Below are 16102 nucleotides of genomic sequence, written 5' to 3'. Positions count from 1 at the left end.
AGCTGCAATCTTTACGTTCATGCATGGCACTAAGGGCTTGAAATGCCAAACAACTCTCATTTAGGGTCTTAATCACGAAGGCTCTTTTATTAGCTGGATAAAGTTGGGACCTTTGGACTCTAGGGACCTCACAAGGTCCAGGTCTAAAGTCTAAATCACTTAGTACACTCTAAGCCTCAAGAAGATGGAATAATCCCCAAGACTCCATAAAATGAGAGAAAGGTATAGACTTTTTACCTTCAACAAAAGCTTTGGATGAAATCACACCATATCCCACAATCTCTTCTCGTTCCTTGCTTGATACTCTTCTATTCTTCTTCACAAAGTGCACCAAAATTACTAAGGATTAGCTCTCTTTCTCTCTTAGCTCACTACAAACAATTAGGGTTTCACACAGGGGAGTAGGGTAGCTGGTGAGGCGGAAATAAGGGATTAAGGTCCTTTAAATAGGGCCCAACCCCGAAGATTTAGGGTTTCCTCACACAACGCAAACTGGGCGAGTCGGCTCTCTGACTCGTCGAGTTGGTCATTAAACCCACGTGGCCAATTCGACCCTACTCGACGGCTTGGGCACACAACTTGTCGAGTTAGCCTAGACAACTCATAAATAAATGCATAAATATTATATATGGGAGTCGGGATGTTACATTAATGCATGCATGTGACTAAAAAACCCACAAAGCTTGCACCTTTATGCTTAAGGAGTCCATAATAAGCTCACATCTAAAAGAATAAGTCCTTAAAACGCCCCCAACTCCTCAAACCAACCCAAAAAGGGACCAAAAGCATAAAAACTAAGATATGAAATGATCTAAGCATGGAGAAGACAAGGTTTGAACTTGATACCTCAATAAGCTTGCAATAAGGGTGATGATTATGGATCATATAACCTTCTCACCAAGCAAAACACCTTTAATCTTCTTTACTTCCTTCACAAAGAGAAAAACAACAACCAAATCCTTCTCTAGAGATCAAAAACACCACAAAGGAGGCTAATGGTCGATTTCTAGGGTTTTGGAGGCTTAGAGACTGGTAAATAGGCCAACCCTAGGAACTTAAGGACCTTAAATAGGGTGCAACACCCCAAAATAAGGTTTTCTTATTCACCAAGTACACTAAGCGTAACCCTCGTATGTATCAATGATGGTAGTGGTGTGGTGCAATGGTGAGAGCGTAGGGTATACTCGCATTACGATGTTGATGGTTGTAAGAAAGAAGAGATGGATAATCGATGGTATTGATGTTTACAATTTTCTTTATTAGGCTTCTTATTAGAGCAATCAAATGTATGTTCAGAAGATGCTGGTTATGTGGAAGAGTGCTTGATATAGGGAAGGCGGGCTAGAATGGAAATACTTTTGCCGGGATCTCAGGATTTTGGAACGACTACTCGGATTAAAGGAGCGGGTCAAAACTGATGCATTTGTTTTTTTGAACTTATAATTTAAAAGCTTATACTACTTAAATTATAATATTATTATATTGATAGTTTGTTGTACTTTAAGCTTAAGCGTTTGGACATCTTAAAAAAATAATATTATTATATTCAATATATTTATAGAAATAGTGAGATTTCTTTTATAAGATAATAAAGATATATATATATATATATATATATATATATATATAGAGAGAGAGAGAGAGAGAGAGATAAAGAGCTAGGTTCAGGTATTCAAAGTTTTTATTTTGTTATTGTATGCATAAATGTGGGCCAATCAAAATTTAAAATAAAAATAAATAATTAAATAAATAAATAAGGATAAATAGGTAATTTGATAATTAGTTTCCACAAATAATATCCTATAATTATGGTAACCATTGACTTCAGCCACCTCGTATGTATCAATGATGGTAGTGGTGTGGTGCAATGGTGAGAGTGTAGGGTATACTCGCATTACGATGTTGATGGTTGTAAGAAAGAAGAGAGGGATAATCGATGGTATTGATGTTTACAATTTTCTTTATTAGGCTTCTTATTAGAGCAATCAAATGTATGTTCAGAAGATGTTGGTTATGTGGAAGAGTGCTTGATATAGGGAAGGCGGGCTAGAATGGAAATACTTTTGTCGGGATCTCAGGCTTTTGGAACGACTACTCGGATTAAAGGAGCGGGTCAAAACTAATGCATTTGTTTTTTTGAACTTATAATTTAAAAGCTTATACTACTTAAATTATAATATTATTATATTGATAGTTTGTTGTACTTTAAGCTTAAGCGTTTAGATATCTTAAAAAATATTATTATTATATTCAATCTATTTATAGAAATAGTGAGATTTCTTTTATAAGATAGTAAAGATATATATATATATATATATATATATATATATATATATATATATATAGAGAGAGAGAGAGAGAGAGTTAGGTTCAGGTATTCAAAGTAATTATTTTGTTATTGTATGCATAAATGTGGGCCAATCAAAATTTAAAATAAAAATAAATAACTAAATAAATAAATAAGGATAAATATGTAATTTGATAATTAGTTTCCACAAATAATATCCTATAATTATGGTAACCATTGACTTCAGCTACCTAGGTTTTCTCCATCCATCGTCGGGTTTTTAAACCACCTCCAATGTAAACCGTAACCCTAATCAAACCATCTCCAACCGTCACCTCCATCCTTATGCCTCCCACCACCGACCGCCACCCTACCCTCTTGCTCCTCTAACCACCGTATGCCATGTCGAGGGTTGTTGTTGCTATCTTTTCGTGAAGGCTGAAGACAAAGACCGACGAAGGGCTGCGCCATTTCAGTCGTGTGTAAGGAGGAATGCACCACAGCCGCCTGTCGCTGCAGTTGTTGCCGCTCGGAGACGCATCCATCGCCGGAAGCTGCGACCTTCTTGCCTAAGAAGGGAGTTGTGGAAGAGCCGTTGCCATTGGTCAAAGTCCGTTGCCATCATTCTTCTTATTCTCTTCTTCCGCTAGCTGCCACCTGTGTCAATGACCTTTTTCTTATATGTAAAGTACAAAGTGAAGGTAGTTTGTCACTATTTTCATATCAAATTTACTTCTTCTTATATGATAAAAATCAATTTGTTTATGTAGATGATTCAATGGATGATATTGGTAAGATTCCAATTCTATTGGAATGGAATCATGAATTCCAATTTTGTTGGAATGGTGTTAGGTGCATTTTGTGCACCTTTTTGCACACCTTTTAGTCCCATTTCATGTATCTATTTAGCATAATTGTCCTTCATTTGTCTTGCATTTCATCATATTTCATGTTAGTCTCTAGACCAACCTTATTTGCACATTTTCATGTCTTTTTCAGGTAAACCGGATGTTGGAACGCGCTTTGGGAAGTATCGGGAAGCATTGGTGAAGATTTCGGGATGATCGGGCGAAGAACGAAAAAGTTGGAAAAATCAAGTTTGGATTTGGAGTCAGAGGGGTACACGGGCCGTATTGGATTTACACTGCAAAACCAACACGGGCCGTGTTGACCAAAAAGAGGAGCTGTTGACCATGCTGAACACGGCCCGTGTCAGATTACTCTATGTTCAACACGGGCCGTGTTCGACCCATAAACCAACTTTTGGCAGTTTTTCCTATCATTCATATTACGGGTTAAGGGCCATTTTTTCACACACACAACATATCAGAGCACATTTGGAGGAGAATTTTCAAAGGTTTTTGCAAGGGTTTGATTAGAAATCATTTGGAAACATTATTTCTAGTATTTGTAAGCTGTAATTGCACTTTAATTCCATCTTTTATTCTTGTGATCTTGTTCTAGCCATGTGTGGTTAGAACCATAGTTTCTCCAATTTCAGGTTTTGACTTCTTGGTAGTGACTTCAATCATATGACATCATGTTTGTTCTTAATTTCTATCTAATGAATTTGATTTTGCTTCAATCAAATGTTTGATTCTAATTGTGATTCTTATTGGCCATTTGAATTAGGGTTAGGTCATTCAAGTTATCTCTTTTACAAAATCCATAATTGTTTTGTGAAATTGAACAAGTAACAAGCATTAAATTGACCTATATCGAATGAATTTAGTGTAAATCTTATTCATACACTTTTACACTCCCGAGCTTATGAGGAGTATTGGGTGTTGTTGGGAACATTCACATAAAGCTTCATGCAATCTTATAATCTAATTCTAAGAGCTTGTTTAGATTAGGTTAATAAGGTTAGGGTTAATCAAAGAGCTTGTTTTGGTTAATTAATGTGGTGAATGGGAAGTGTTAGAGCTTATTAGCACTTTCAAGTACCAACTTACATAAAATTGAACGAATATTGTGTCATCTTTGAGTCACATTGCTAAGATGTCATACATGAAGTTGGAGTCCTTACAAAATCTGAATCTATTTCACTCCTTTAGCTGATTGCGTGTGTTTTTAATTTGTTTGTTTAGTCATTGCACTCTAACCCCCCCCCCTTTTTACTGTTGGTGACCATAGTACCTTGTGCAAAGAGGTATAGACTAATTATCCCGTGTCTCCTGTGGATCGACCCTGCTTGCCTTGTACTACCTTTTAGTGCAATATAGTGGGGTTCTTTTGGAGTATATCGTACCCCATTATTTGTTGGGTCTGACACGCTTAACAAATGGAATCATGAATTCCAATTTTATTGGAACCATAGAAGTTGATGCTTGAAGAACGGACCACAAAATTGAAAGTGATTCTAAGCAACATTATTCTTTTAGAATGTATTAGTGTCGTTGTTAGATTTTGATGTTTTCTTTTCCGTTTTGAAAGTTTTTTTAGCTTTATTCTTTAACAATAAATATAATTCTTAACAATTGTTACCCGTATTCTATAAGAAATAATGTATTTTTTGTTTTTATTCTTCAACTGATTGTTCAAAATTTTGTTATTCTACAAGAAGTTTTTAAAGTCATGATCAAGAAATACGTTCAAGATTATTTTTATTATTTATGGTTCAAGAATATTTTTATTTTTGAATATACTAATAAACATATTCTGACATAATGTCCGAATTAAAAGAATTATAATTCGTAAAATCGGATTTTTAAAATTAATAGAATCTATGATCCCTTAAAAAATACAATTTGCCCTTATTAAATTTATATTAATTGACTAAATCACCTTTGTAATTAATTAAGATGATATTTTTCAATTATATTTAATTCAATAATATATATTAATCACTTTCTTAAAATAAGTAAATTTGATTGACCCATATTTATGCATACAATAACACAATAATTACTTTGAATAGAATAACCTAAGCCTATATATATAGGGAAATCATCAAATGAGAACACCAAAAAGGTTGAGAACGCGGGAACAGTTCTCTCTCTCTCTCTCTCTCTCTATATATATATATATATATATATATATATATATATATATATATATATATATATATAGTTATTGTGAAAACACCAATTATTGTGAGAACATGAGGACACTTTACAACCATTAGATTAATTAAATAGATGGATAGGATAATTAGGTATTTTCCTATTTAGTAAAAGGTAAAAAAAATGGAAAATACAATGAGTTAGCGGATGACATGGTTTTGAGGGCATTTGGGTAAAAAGCTAGGTTAAATAATTTAGGAAAAGGCTTCTATATTCGTAATTTTCGCCGGTGAATCCGTCTTCCAAATCCGTGCGTATCGTCCAATTTTTGTTGAAGATATTAGCCGATTTCAACATTGAATGTGATTCTGGTGAAGCTGATTCGGTAGTTGAATATAAAAAGAGTTGATTGCTCAACATATCACAGAATGAGGACTCTTCGATCAGAGTCAAAAATGAAGGGCAACAAGTTCAGCAACACCTTTGAAGAAGCCATTAACCTTGATGACGACGATTTCGTGAACATTCATTCAGGTTTTGCTCATTGATGTTCAAATACAACTTTAAATTAGTTTCTATTATGAATACAATGATTGTTTGCTTTGTGTATTTAAAAACAAATATAATATGCGTAACATGGTTAGAAATGTAGAAAGATGATGTTTCTAGTTGTTTTCCTTGTTGAAGAAGACAATTCACGATATCCTAATTTTTGTTGCTGTTTTTTTTAGGGTTTTGTTGAAGATGACAAGTATCATAATTATGTGGTTGAAGATTTGTGTCCTGTTGATAATGACATTATAATTGTAGTACAGTTAAGATTGTTGTTGTGGTTGAATCATGGAATCTAATTAGACGGATGACTAGTTTTTCAAGGGTTTTATATATAAAATAATAAATAGTCTAATTTTAAACCATTTTGCATTGTCATATGTTGCAGGAGGTTCTAGTGTGGTGATGCTTAGCAGGGAACCATTAGCAAAAAAGAAGGTGAAAACGAGATTTGAAAAAGGTACTTCTTCTGTGATTGATATTGTTTTAGCTTTGTATTTGTTTGACTGCGTGATGTTGTTTTGTATTTTATCTGAGTAATATTAAATGATTAGCCACATCTTTTCAATGTTGAACACATTCTATAATATTTTAATAGAAAGTATATATTAGTACTAAAATTTTCTTAATTGAGTATACAGTTTGTGTAAAAATATGCAATGCTTGCACATGTGTTCTGTAGTGAAAACATTTGGATATTGATAACATTATTTTAGAATTTATTATATCATATATGTCTTAGATTAAATAATCTGAACTGAAGTTTTATTATAAGTGTTATCGTTTGTGTTATTGTTTATTATTTCAAAATAAAAGTACTCTAAAAAAAATAATAGTAAGCATTGTGTATGAAATTATTCAAAACAGAATTCATCGTGTACTTAGTAGTTTAATTTATTATTCAATAAAGATTACATTACATATGTAATGCTTCAATACAGAATGCACAATATGTGCGACAATGTGCAATGCTTCCACATGTATTCAGTAATGAAAACATTTGGAATTTTAATACATTATGTAAGAATTCAATACATCATATATTTCTTATATTAATTATTTTTAACTGAAGTTTTATTATTAGTGTTATGGTTTTTGTTATTTTGTAGTATTTCAAAGTAAAAGTATTTAAAAAAAAATAAAAATAAGGATTATTTATTGAATTATTAATATGAGAATTAATTGTCTAATTAATAGTTTATTTTAGTATTCAACACAGATTAAATTACTTATGTAATGCTTCAATACATAATGCACAGTATGTGCGACAGTGTGCAATGCATGTACAAAACAAATATGAGTAGCATTATTTGATTAACACATTATGTGTGTTAGTATGTAATATTTTGTTATGTTTAAGATTCGAGTTAGTATTCAATAAAGAACATATTAGGTAATCATTCAATACATCATATTTTACTTATAGTAAATTTTCTGACTTGAAAACATATAAAAAACAAATATGCATGATTCTTATTTGTGTAGTGTTATCCCTAAGCATGAATTGAATCTTAACATGACTAACAATATTTGATGAAAGTATGTAATATTTCATAAAATCAATTTTCAGTTTGATGTATTAGTCAATACAGAATACATTATGTATTTTAGGCCTCGTTACATATTACAGAATACATAATACATTATTATGTATTAGTCAGTTTGATGTAGTAGTCAATACATAATACATTAGTATTCAAGGCAGTAAACATTTGCTATTATTATGTGTGATTCTTATTGGTGTAGTATTATAGCGATCATGCGTATATTATTTCGTGTTTGTTGTAGGCGAATCAAGTGTTAGTGTAAGTAAGAAAAAGAAAAGGAAAGATGAACATTATGAAGATAGTGAAGCTGATGTTGATGTTAATGTAAGAAGAAGTGGTAGGAAAAAAAGTAAAGTCTTAAAATTGAAGTTTCAAAGGAAGATGATAAGAAGAAAGGACTGAAGAAAAGAAAAACGAAAATAAAGAATGTTGTAGAAAATGAAGATGCAGATGTTGAGGACGACAAAACACAGGAGTTGCAAAAAATAAGTTGTCGTATGTCCCCAAAATCAATGTATATGGCGGTGAAGGGAATGTCATACAACCAGAAAGAAATGGCGATACGAATGGGTTTTGGTGCATTCCTTGATATAAAGTTAGATTCAATGCCTTCTAGATTAGCTTACTACCTGGTGGACAAATTTAGAGCAAAAACATCCACAATTAAGACTAAGAAAGGGGAAATACTTATTACAAAGAAAACGGCTGAAAAGATGTTTGGTTTGCCAAGTGAAGGTTTAGACTACAACCAGTTGGCGGAATGCGATAAAACATATATAGTTATTGAAGCATGGAAAAGTCAATATCCAGGAGGAAAGTTCAATAATGGAAACTATGTGAAGAGGATTAGACAATCAGATGTGGCGGATGACATGTTCAAGCTTAATTTCTTGACATTATTCATAAACACGTTTGCAGAGACAGAAATGAGTGGGGCAAGTCGTATTAATTGTCTGCAGAAATTAGCAAGGTGTGAAGATATTCAAAAAATTGATTGGTGCAAGTATATAGTGGAATGTTTGGAGAAGGCAAAATACAAATGGAGGCCAAATGACGCAAACTGTTATTACACAGGTCCAGTCACGCTGTTACTGGTAAGTATTTGTAAGTATGTGTATTTATTTTTGTTTTATTTTTTTATTCTGTAATGAAAATAATATAAGGTAACTTATTAATTCTGATGTTACAGCTTACGTATGCGGACAAAGTAGTTTTGAATGGCTATAATCTCTGTATATCAAGGCCATTGATAAATCAGATTGACTCAGTGGATTTGGAAATGTTGGAGGAGCATGGATTAAGAAATGGATAATTTGGAACCTTGGAGTTTCGTGCAGTTAGGGAAGTGGATCCTATTGATGTAAATGGTGATGAGGATAAGGTGGTAAGTTATTTTAATATTTATGTCATATTTTCTGCAATAAATAATATTATACATAAGAAGATATTGTAACTCGTTTTTATTACAATGACAGGTAGATGTGGAATCAATTGAAAAGCTATATAGTAGGATATGTCATGATAAGGAAAAAATTGAAGAAGCAATTAAGAAGTGGTTAGAAGAGGATGTGAATGATGATGTGGTAAAAGAGTGGTTACGAAAGGTGCGATAACTTTTTAATGAAAAGAATGTGGAACATGTAGATAATATCTCTCCTATAAATGAAGTTACAATGAAAACGCTCATTAAAGTTGCAGTTAATACTGGGCAAAGTAATTTTGTGAAAGGAAGTAGTTTTGTGAAAGGAAGTAGTACCATATGCAATGTTCAATCTACTGGGAGGAATAATGAGAAGACAAAGATTGTGGATGGGTGCGACTCACCTTCCGTGCTCTTTCTGGAATATAAAGGAAATACATCATTGGATAGTCCAGTTGTTCTGACTCCTGGTTTTTTGAGTATGTCTGATGAGATTGTGGAACGGAGCATGAGAAAGAACAAGGATTTTTGCAAAGATGACATACCATCGTTCGATTTGAGGATAACACAATTGAATGAGGAAGATAAGAGTATGAATGTTAAAGAAGGAAGCAAGCAAGTAATTAGATATACAAAAAAATCTATAGCGGAAGACAAACTGAAAAAAAGAACTGGAAAAGATATTATGGAAAGAGAAATGGTGCATGTTGATGAGTTGAAAAATGGGAAAGGTAAAAGGAAGGGGAAACTTGAACAATTGGTGGGTTCACCATATGTAGATCGGATAACAGATGTGGATGAGGCGGTTAAAGATGATGAAAACGTTGTGGCTCAAAGCATAATAGCTTGGGGGAAAGATAAAGGGTAAGAATATACATTCAATGTGACTCAATTAAAATGGATTTTTTTGTCATGGAATTTTTATTGTATTATGTTTAAATGGCAGGGAATTTATATGGGAAATTGTTGATGGTCATGGAATGCATTTGGAAGTTGCACGTACGTTAGCTATGAGAAAAAAAATGTATACCAATGTAATAGACGCGTGGGCTGCTTTCCTTAATAAAACTGAAGAACTGAAGTCTGAGGCTTCCTATTCTAGGATGTACTTCACATGCGATACGATTGTAAGTTTTTATGAATAAGATGTGTGTTGTATGTCATATTCCACTATGAATTGTAATATGGTCGGTATTTTGTTATGATAAAACAGACAGATTACATGGTTGATGAAGCTGTAGATGAGGAGCTAAGGTACAATAAATTCAGAATTATGTTTGTAGCTGTGATTAATGACATAACAGACAAACCAGATTTGAAAACGGTGGACCTGGTATGGAATTGTTACTTTTTACAGTTTTTAGATATGATTGGTATCATGCATGTATGTGGAACTGATGTTGATATTGTTTAAATGTAGGTTTTCATACCAATTGTTGTTGATGAAAGTTACTACCTAGTGGGTTTTTGCTTGAAAAGGGTTGCATTTTATATATTTGATCACATTAAGAGGTCTGGGACAATCGAGTCTGCATATGGGAATAGACCACGTATCCTGGTTAGATCTGTTGTTTACTTAATGAATTCGTATATAGATCGTGAGTATTGTTGTTATATATTTATTATAATATGAATTATTATTTAATTTGACATGCAGAAAAGCTTCTTTTGTCGTTATCTGAATAGTGTTGAACACAAAAAAGCAAATGTGTTACTTAAAAAAGAAGTTGTGGCTATAAAAATGAAGTGTCAAAGGAATATAGTTGGTGTTGACTGTGGAATTTTCCTTATGTGACACATGGAAACATACATGGGAGAAGCGGCACATAAATGGGATTGTGGTCTATGTGTTGATAATAAAATTCAAGAAAAGATGTTGGGAAGGTTAAGGTATAAGTATCTGGATAAGTTGATGATGTCGGATTTTAATGTTATGAAAAAACATTCTTGAAGCATTATGCAGCTGTTAAAAAAATGGATAGGTTTGAAAGGATGAAGGTGATTGAAGAAAAGAAGAAGGAAATCACAGGTGTGTTGCAGTAGAATGATCTGTGAAGAAGATGGTGTTTTTTAATTAGGTTTATTAGTATTAGAAAAACTTGATCGTTTATGAAGTTTGAAGTGTTTTGTTATGTTGGTTTTTTGGATTATGGTAAGTTTGTTAGGATTATTATGTGTTGGACGTATTCTAAGTAAAACTATGTGATGGTTTATTTAATGGTTATTATTAGAACTGTGAACCTGAATATTTCTTATATTCCATATGTAATATATGACATATGACACTTAGCAAATGGCACACATTGATAAGAAATATGAGTCATGTAATTTCTAAAGCTATGGGTTTGTGGTGGTATTTTGTTGAATACATGGATGTAAAAATGAAATACATGTTGTGAGTAACTTAAAGATTTTTTCCCCATCAAAATCCTATTATAGTAACATAGTTTATAAGACTTAATTTGAATTATGATTTGTGAAAAGAATGACTATAAAAGTTGGTGTTAGAATAATATAACAACTATTCACTTATTAAATTTTGAAATGAATATATAACATAATTCTTATTGGATGTAGGTATTAAGCGATGTTATCAACAAATACATAATTCATAATCCATATTTTTTTAAGTGCATCTGATGATTATTTTATGTATGAAAATAAAGTTTTTTTGTTAACTAAATTTATAAATACGTATAATGTAGATGGGGATAGTTCAAATAAAAATATTAAATAGTGCGAGAAGGTAAAAACATTATTTTTATGTTATAATTCTGGAATGAATTTTGTATCAAAAACTTTATTTTGATTATTCAACAATGAATATATGAATATTTACAAGGCAAGACTAATTTTATAATTTACTATGAAAATGCATATGCATAAATGTATAATAGATATAATAGATTAATAACATGTTAATGAATCTATGAATAATCGAACGTTAATATTCATATTAAAATTAATTCAACAATAAACATATACAACGTTCATTACAGAATAATAACGTAAACATAGTGTTTTTACGTTATTGAATTTGTATGTAGTACTTAATTATATGTCTACTTAGTATCATGTAATCAATTTTGGTTTTATAAATTCTGAAATGAATAATTATAAAAAAAACATAAGAATGTAATGTTTTGTGACTTTATTAATAAGATAACGAGATTTATAATATATTGGTTGTTGTATACGTGTAATAATGTTGTAAGGATTGAGATGGTTAAAAAAACAAGGAATATGTGGATAAGCTTTGAAAACAATTTCAATGACAAATAATAAACAGAATTTAAAAATAAATTATGGATAGGGTACACAAATTATAAAAACATAATACTGAAAAATGACAATTGACTTATAATGTTAAAAGTGTTTTACCATGAAGTAAAAAACCAAACAAAATAATATGAAATAAAAAAGATTGATAATAAAATTAGTGCTTCTTGCCAGGATGTTGTTTAAATGTGTTGTTCTTCTCATCTTCCTTTCGTGTAGGACAGTTTCGCTTGTCATGATCGTTACCCTTACGACGGTATTTACAACGTGATTTTTCAACTGCAATTTCTTGAGCACCTTTAATCCTTTTTTTAGTCCCAGACCCTTTGTTCCTAATTCCAGTGGGGTTTTGAATTTGAATATCTACGGGTATCGACACACCAAGTCTATTTTCAAAGTCTGTTGACTTGTTTGGGCGTTCATTCATAGTAACGTCATCCATGAACTTGCTCTCCAACTCCTTAAGTGCTTGATAATACTCTTCCAGTCTTTTTTTTTTTGTTGGTGCTCAAAGAAGAGAGACAGTTGTCAACCGTTGAAAATATGTCAATTGCTATTTTTTGTATATTCTCATCAGAATCTGAATACTGGAAACATCTTCGTAACAATTCAGGTGGAATAATATCCTTCTGCCACCACCTTAGAAGATACTTTGCTGGTATGAATTGTATGTTGAAGGCTTTCATTGCAGTAAAAATGTGGCGACAAAGAACCCCAAATTGTTCAAACTTCATACAACTACAAATGAATGTGTCTTATTTCTGGTCACATTTAACCTGTATAGAAAAATAATCAGATATATATGCAAAATTTCGTGTGGGAAAAAATAAGATGATATCAGAGTTTAAAATAATACCGTATATATAGAGTCTTTTAGCAACTTATCCCAATTATCATCGTCATCATCACTGAAAATATCGGAGTCAGGTCGATTCGAGATGGAATATCCATGTGGCCTAAATTATTTTATCTGAAACTCATGAACATGGTCAACAATGTTGTGATTTAACGAAAAACATGCTGTCATTGACCTGTACATTTCGTTCTGAACCTGTCTAAACACTTTACGTGTGTAGAATAGAGAAGCGTTTCCCTCTATTGGAAATGGTGTTCTCATTTTAGGGAATTTGTCTTTTTTTTGAAGTCCAAAGAGGATTGAGTATAACGTTGCTTCTCCATGGCAGATTCAAACGAATTCATAAAGTTTACTAAAGTTGATCCATAATGAGTGTTTTGATGAAAGACTGAGTTCTGACTCTCAGAACGAGATGTTGTTCTCATGAGACCTGACATAGGGACTCTTTTGAAAAATGCAGGAATCCATGAATGTCTCAAGTTGTACATTCTACTTAACCAATTATTATCGTTAAGATCATATTCATCCAATAGTGCTTGCCATCCCTGTTCGAAAATCTTTCTCTTCAAGCTTAGTATTCCATATCAAGGAGTTGAACAGTAACTAAATTCCTCGTCGTTGACAATATCCAACGATACCTTACAATAAGAAAATGTGGAAGGTGTTAAAAATCAAAATCATTGAATCAATCCAAAATGTATAAAAGGAAACGATAATAATGTTATAGAACATTAGTCAGTGTAGACTATATGTTAGAGATACAAAAGTACTATCATTGATTATTTTCAGAATGTAAAATTAAAATAACAATGATTCAAAATGAATAAAATGTTGACCGAGAGATTATTAAATAAAAGCTTGTAACCTTCAATGGTAATTTGGAAGTGATGTGCCACATACACAACCTATGAATTGATTATGGAAAACATTGGCTATAGCGTTTTTCATCGCGGGTCTTCATCAGATAACACCAATATTGGTTGTTTACCAAAGGCTTTAAGAAAAGATTTCAACAACCATGTGTATGAGTCGATATCCTCTTTACTAAGCAATCCAACACCAAAAGTAACACACTTTTTTTGATTGTCGATTCCAGTGAAAGGAACAAATACCATGTCATACCTAAAAAGTGGTAAAATTTACATTGAAAATTTTAAAAGACTTAAAATTAAAACAAAAAACATAAACATAAAAAATACATAACCTGTTTGTTCGGAATGTGACATTAAAGGAGACAACATCACCAAATTCTTTATAATTTATCTTTGAGGTCTCGTCAGCCCAAAACATAGCGTTGAGTTGCTTATTTTCAACTCTGAAATCGAATGAAAAATTAGGAACATTTTTTGTTCTGTTTGTCATCTTATCGACTAACATTTGAGCATCAGTTCCACCTATAAAGCAATTAAGATCCCTCATCAAAATTTTAAAATCATCAACAGTGCCTCTAATAATATTGTATCCACCATTAATAGCAGTAAATAGCCTGTGAGCTTGGGTGGCACAAACGTTTTGATTAGAAAGACTGATAATGAACGATTTTTGCCATGAATTAAGCTGTCTGTGGTGTCGGGAAAACAATATGTCGTCTTGAGACATAAGCTCATGATTATGTTCCTCTACAAACTCATATAGCAACCATGTAAAGCTTCCTTTTATCATCCTAAATCTGATACAAGCATTGCATCCAGTCCTTCGACTATCAGTCTTTCTTTTTATCTTACTTCTGTTTGGGTTCAATGTATCAACATGACCTGTATTAGGAAGACCTTGTCTGTTACACACGAGGTATCTCAATCTAATAATACCATGCCCATTTTTCCTATTTGTCGTTTTTCTAACATCAAAACTTGCTGCAAGAGCATATTTGTAATACATATCTGTTATATCTTCATAGGACCTGTAATGACCTTTAAGTTTTGGCTTAACTTCATCAGGTGCCTTTGGAATCCAATATTGTTTTCCATTAATAATCACATGCTGATGATTATCATTAGATTGATTATCATCAAATACACCCAATGTCTCGTCTTCAATTGAAATATCACCTAAAACGTTTGCATCTAGATCAATATAATCATAAATATAACAATCTTCTACTAAAAATAAACAATGATGAATTAACATAAAATATACTATCGAAATTTAGTAAATGGAAGTTAACATTTACGAAAAACTGTAATAAATTAAACCTGGATTCTTATCATGATATACGGAAATTTGTAAGAAATTAAACTTGGATTTTTATCAATTCCATGATGTTGGTCATCGAACAGACTATCACCAGAAGTATGATCTATTCCATCCTGCATTGAATATAAATCATCGTTGTAATTGCCGTCTTCTGTATGAAAATCCATTTGGATCAATAGAATAATAAAATCTTTTTCAAAACGATGAATGATATGACTGATATAACAAAATGATTAGTAGGTGAGTTTCATTTGTGGATTATGGAAAGATCAATCAACGTATTTTTAGGCTATTTGTTTTAATTACTTGATTGACTTTTGTGTAAAATTACATGCTTACCCTTAAAAATAAATTTACTTATTTTTTTAAATGATAAAAATTGATTGGCTGTAAATCGTCCTCACGTATTCACACTAATCTATGTTTTTAAATGAACCTACTTATATATATATATATATATATATATATATATATATATATATATATATATATATATATATATATATATGGAAATCATCAAATGAGAACATCAAAAAGGTTGAGAACGCGGGAACAGTTCTGAACCAATCATTTTACAAGGGTATATTAGTAATTGCATATTTAATTTAAATTATAGCAAACCTTAATCTCCTAAATTTTAGCAATATTAATTACAATTACTTAAAATAATAGATTAGCCTATTTTTATTTTATTTTTTTATTAATATATGACAAAAATATTTTTTATTAATTTTTGTTAACAAAGTCATTTTTTATAATTTATCATTCATCAGATATTATATGAATAAAGATTGAAAAAACATTTTTTTTTCATTTGTATTCATAAATAAATGAAAACATACATTAAATTAATTTTTTTGAATAATTTTATTTGATCTGATTATGTTAATTGTGAAAGATTATATACAACAATAAAAGATGGAATGAGTAAAGCACCATAAAAAATAAATAACTAAGAATAAA

The 16102-nt window shown here is 31.4% G+C and overlaps 1 protein-coding gene across 1 annotated transcript; it reads right to left on the bottom strand.

Annotated features, from left to right (window-relative positions):
* Nucleotides 1-13890: 13890 nt before the first annotated feature.
* On the bottom strand, nt 13891-15306 carry LOC145066668 (protein FAR1-RELATED SEQUENCE 5-like). The gene is made up of 3 exons (XM_079013953.1): nt 15183-15306; nt 14151-15045; nt 13891-14068 (listed from the first exon to the last, which is right to left on the bottom strand). Exons 1-3 carry the CDS (start codon nt 15304-15306, stop codon nt 13891-13893), a joined length of 1197 nt encoding a protein of 398 aa, XP_078870079.1.
* Between the last annotated feature and the right edge of the window lie 796 nt (nt 15307-16102).

The sequence above is a fragment of the Lactuca serriola genome, chromosome 8 (genome assembly GCF_051521515.1).
Source record: "Lactuca serriola cultivar US96UC23 chromosome 8, Lser_US96UC23_V15, whole genome shotgun sequence".
Classification (NCBI taxonomy): domain Eukaryota; kingdom Viridiplantae; phylum Streptophyta; class Magnoliopsida; order Asterales; family Asteraceae; genus Lactuca; species Lactuca serriola.
This window is presented reverse-complemented; position numbering and strand designations above follow the sequence as displayed.

Excerpts from the sequence above, each read along its gene's own strand:
- LOC145066668 (XM_079013953.1), bottom strand. The coding sequence starts at position 15,306 with ATGGATTTTCATACAGAAGACGGCAATTACAACGATGATTTATATTCA. Across the intron at positions 15,046-15,182 it reads TGGAATTGATAAAAATCCAA|TAGAAGATTGTTATATTTAT; the intron begins GTTTAATTTCTT and ends GTTTATTTTTAG. Across the intron at positions 14,069-14,150 it reads GTCACATTCCGAACAAACAG|GTATGACATGGTATTTGTTC; the intron begins GTTATGTATTTT and ends ACCACTTTTTAG.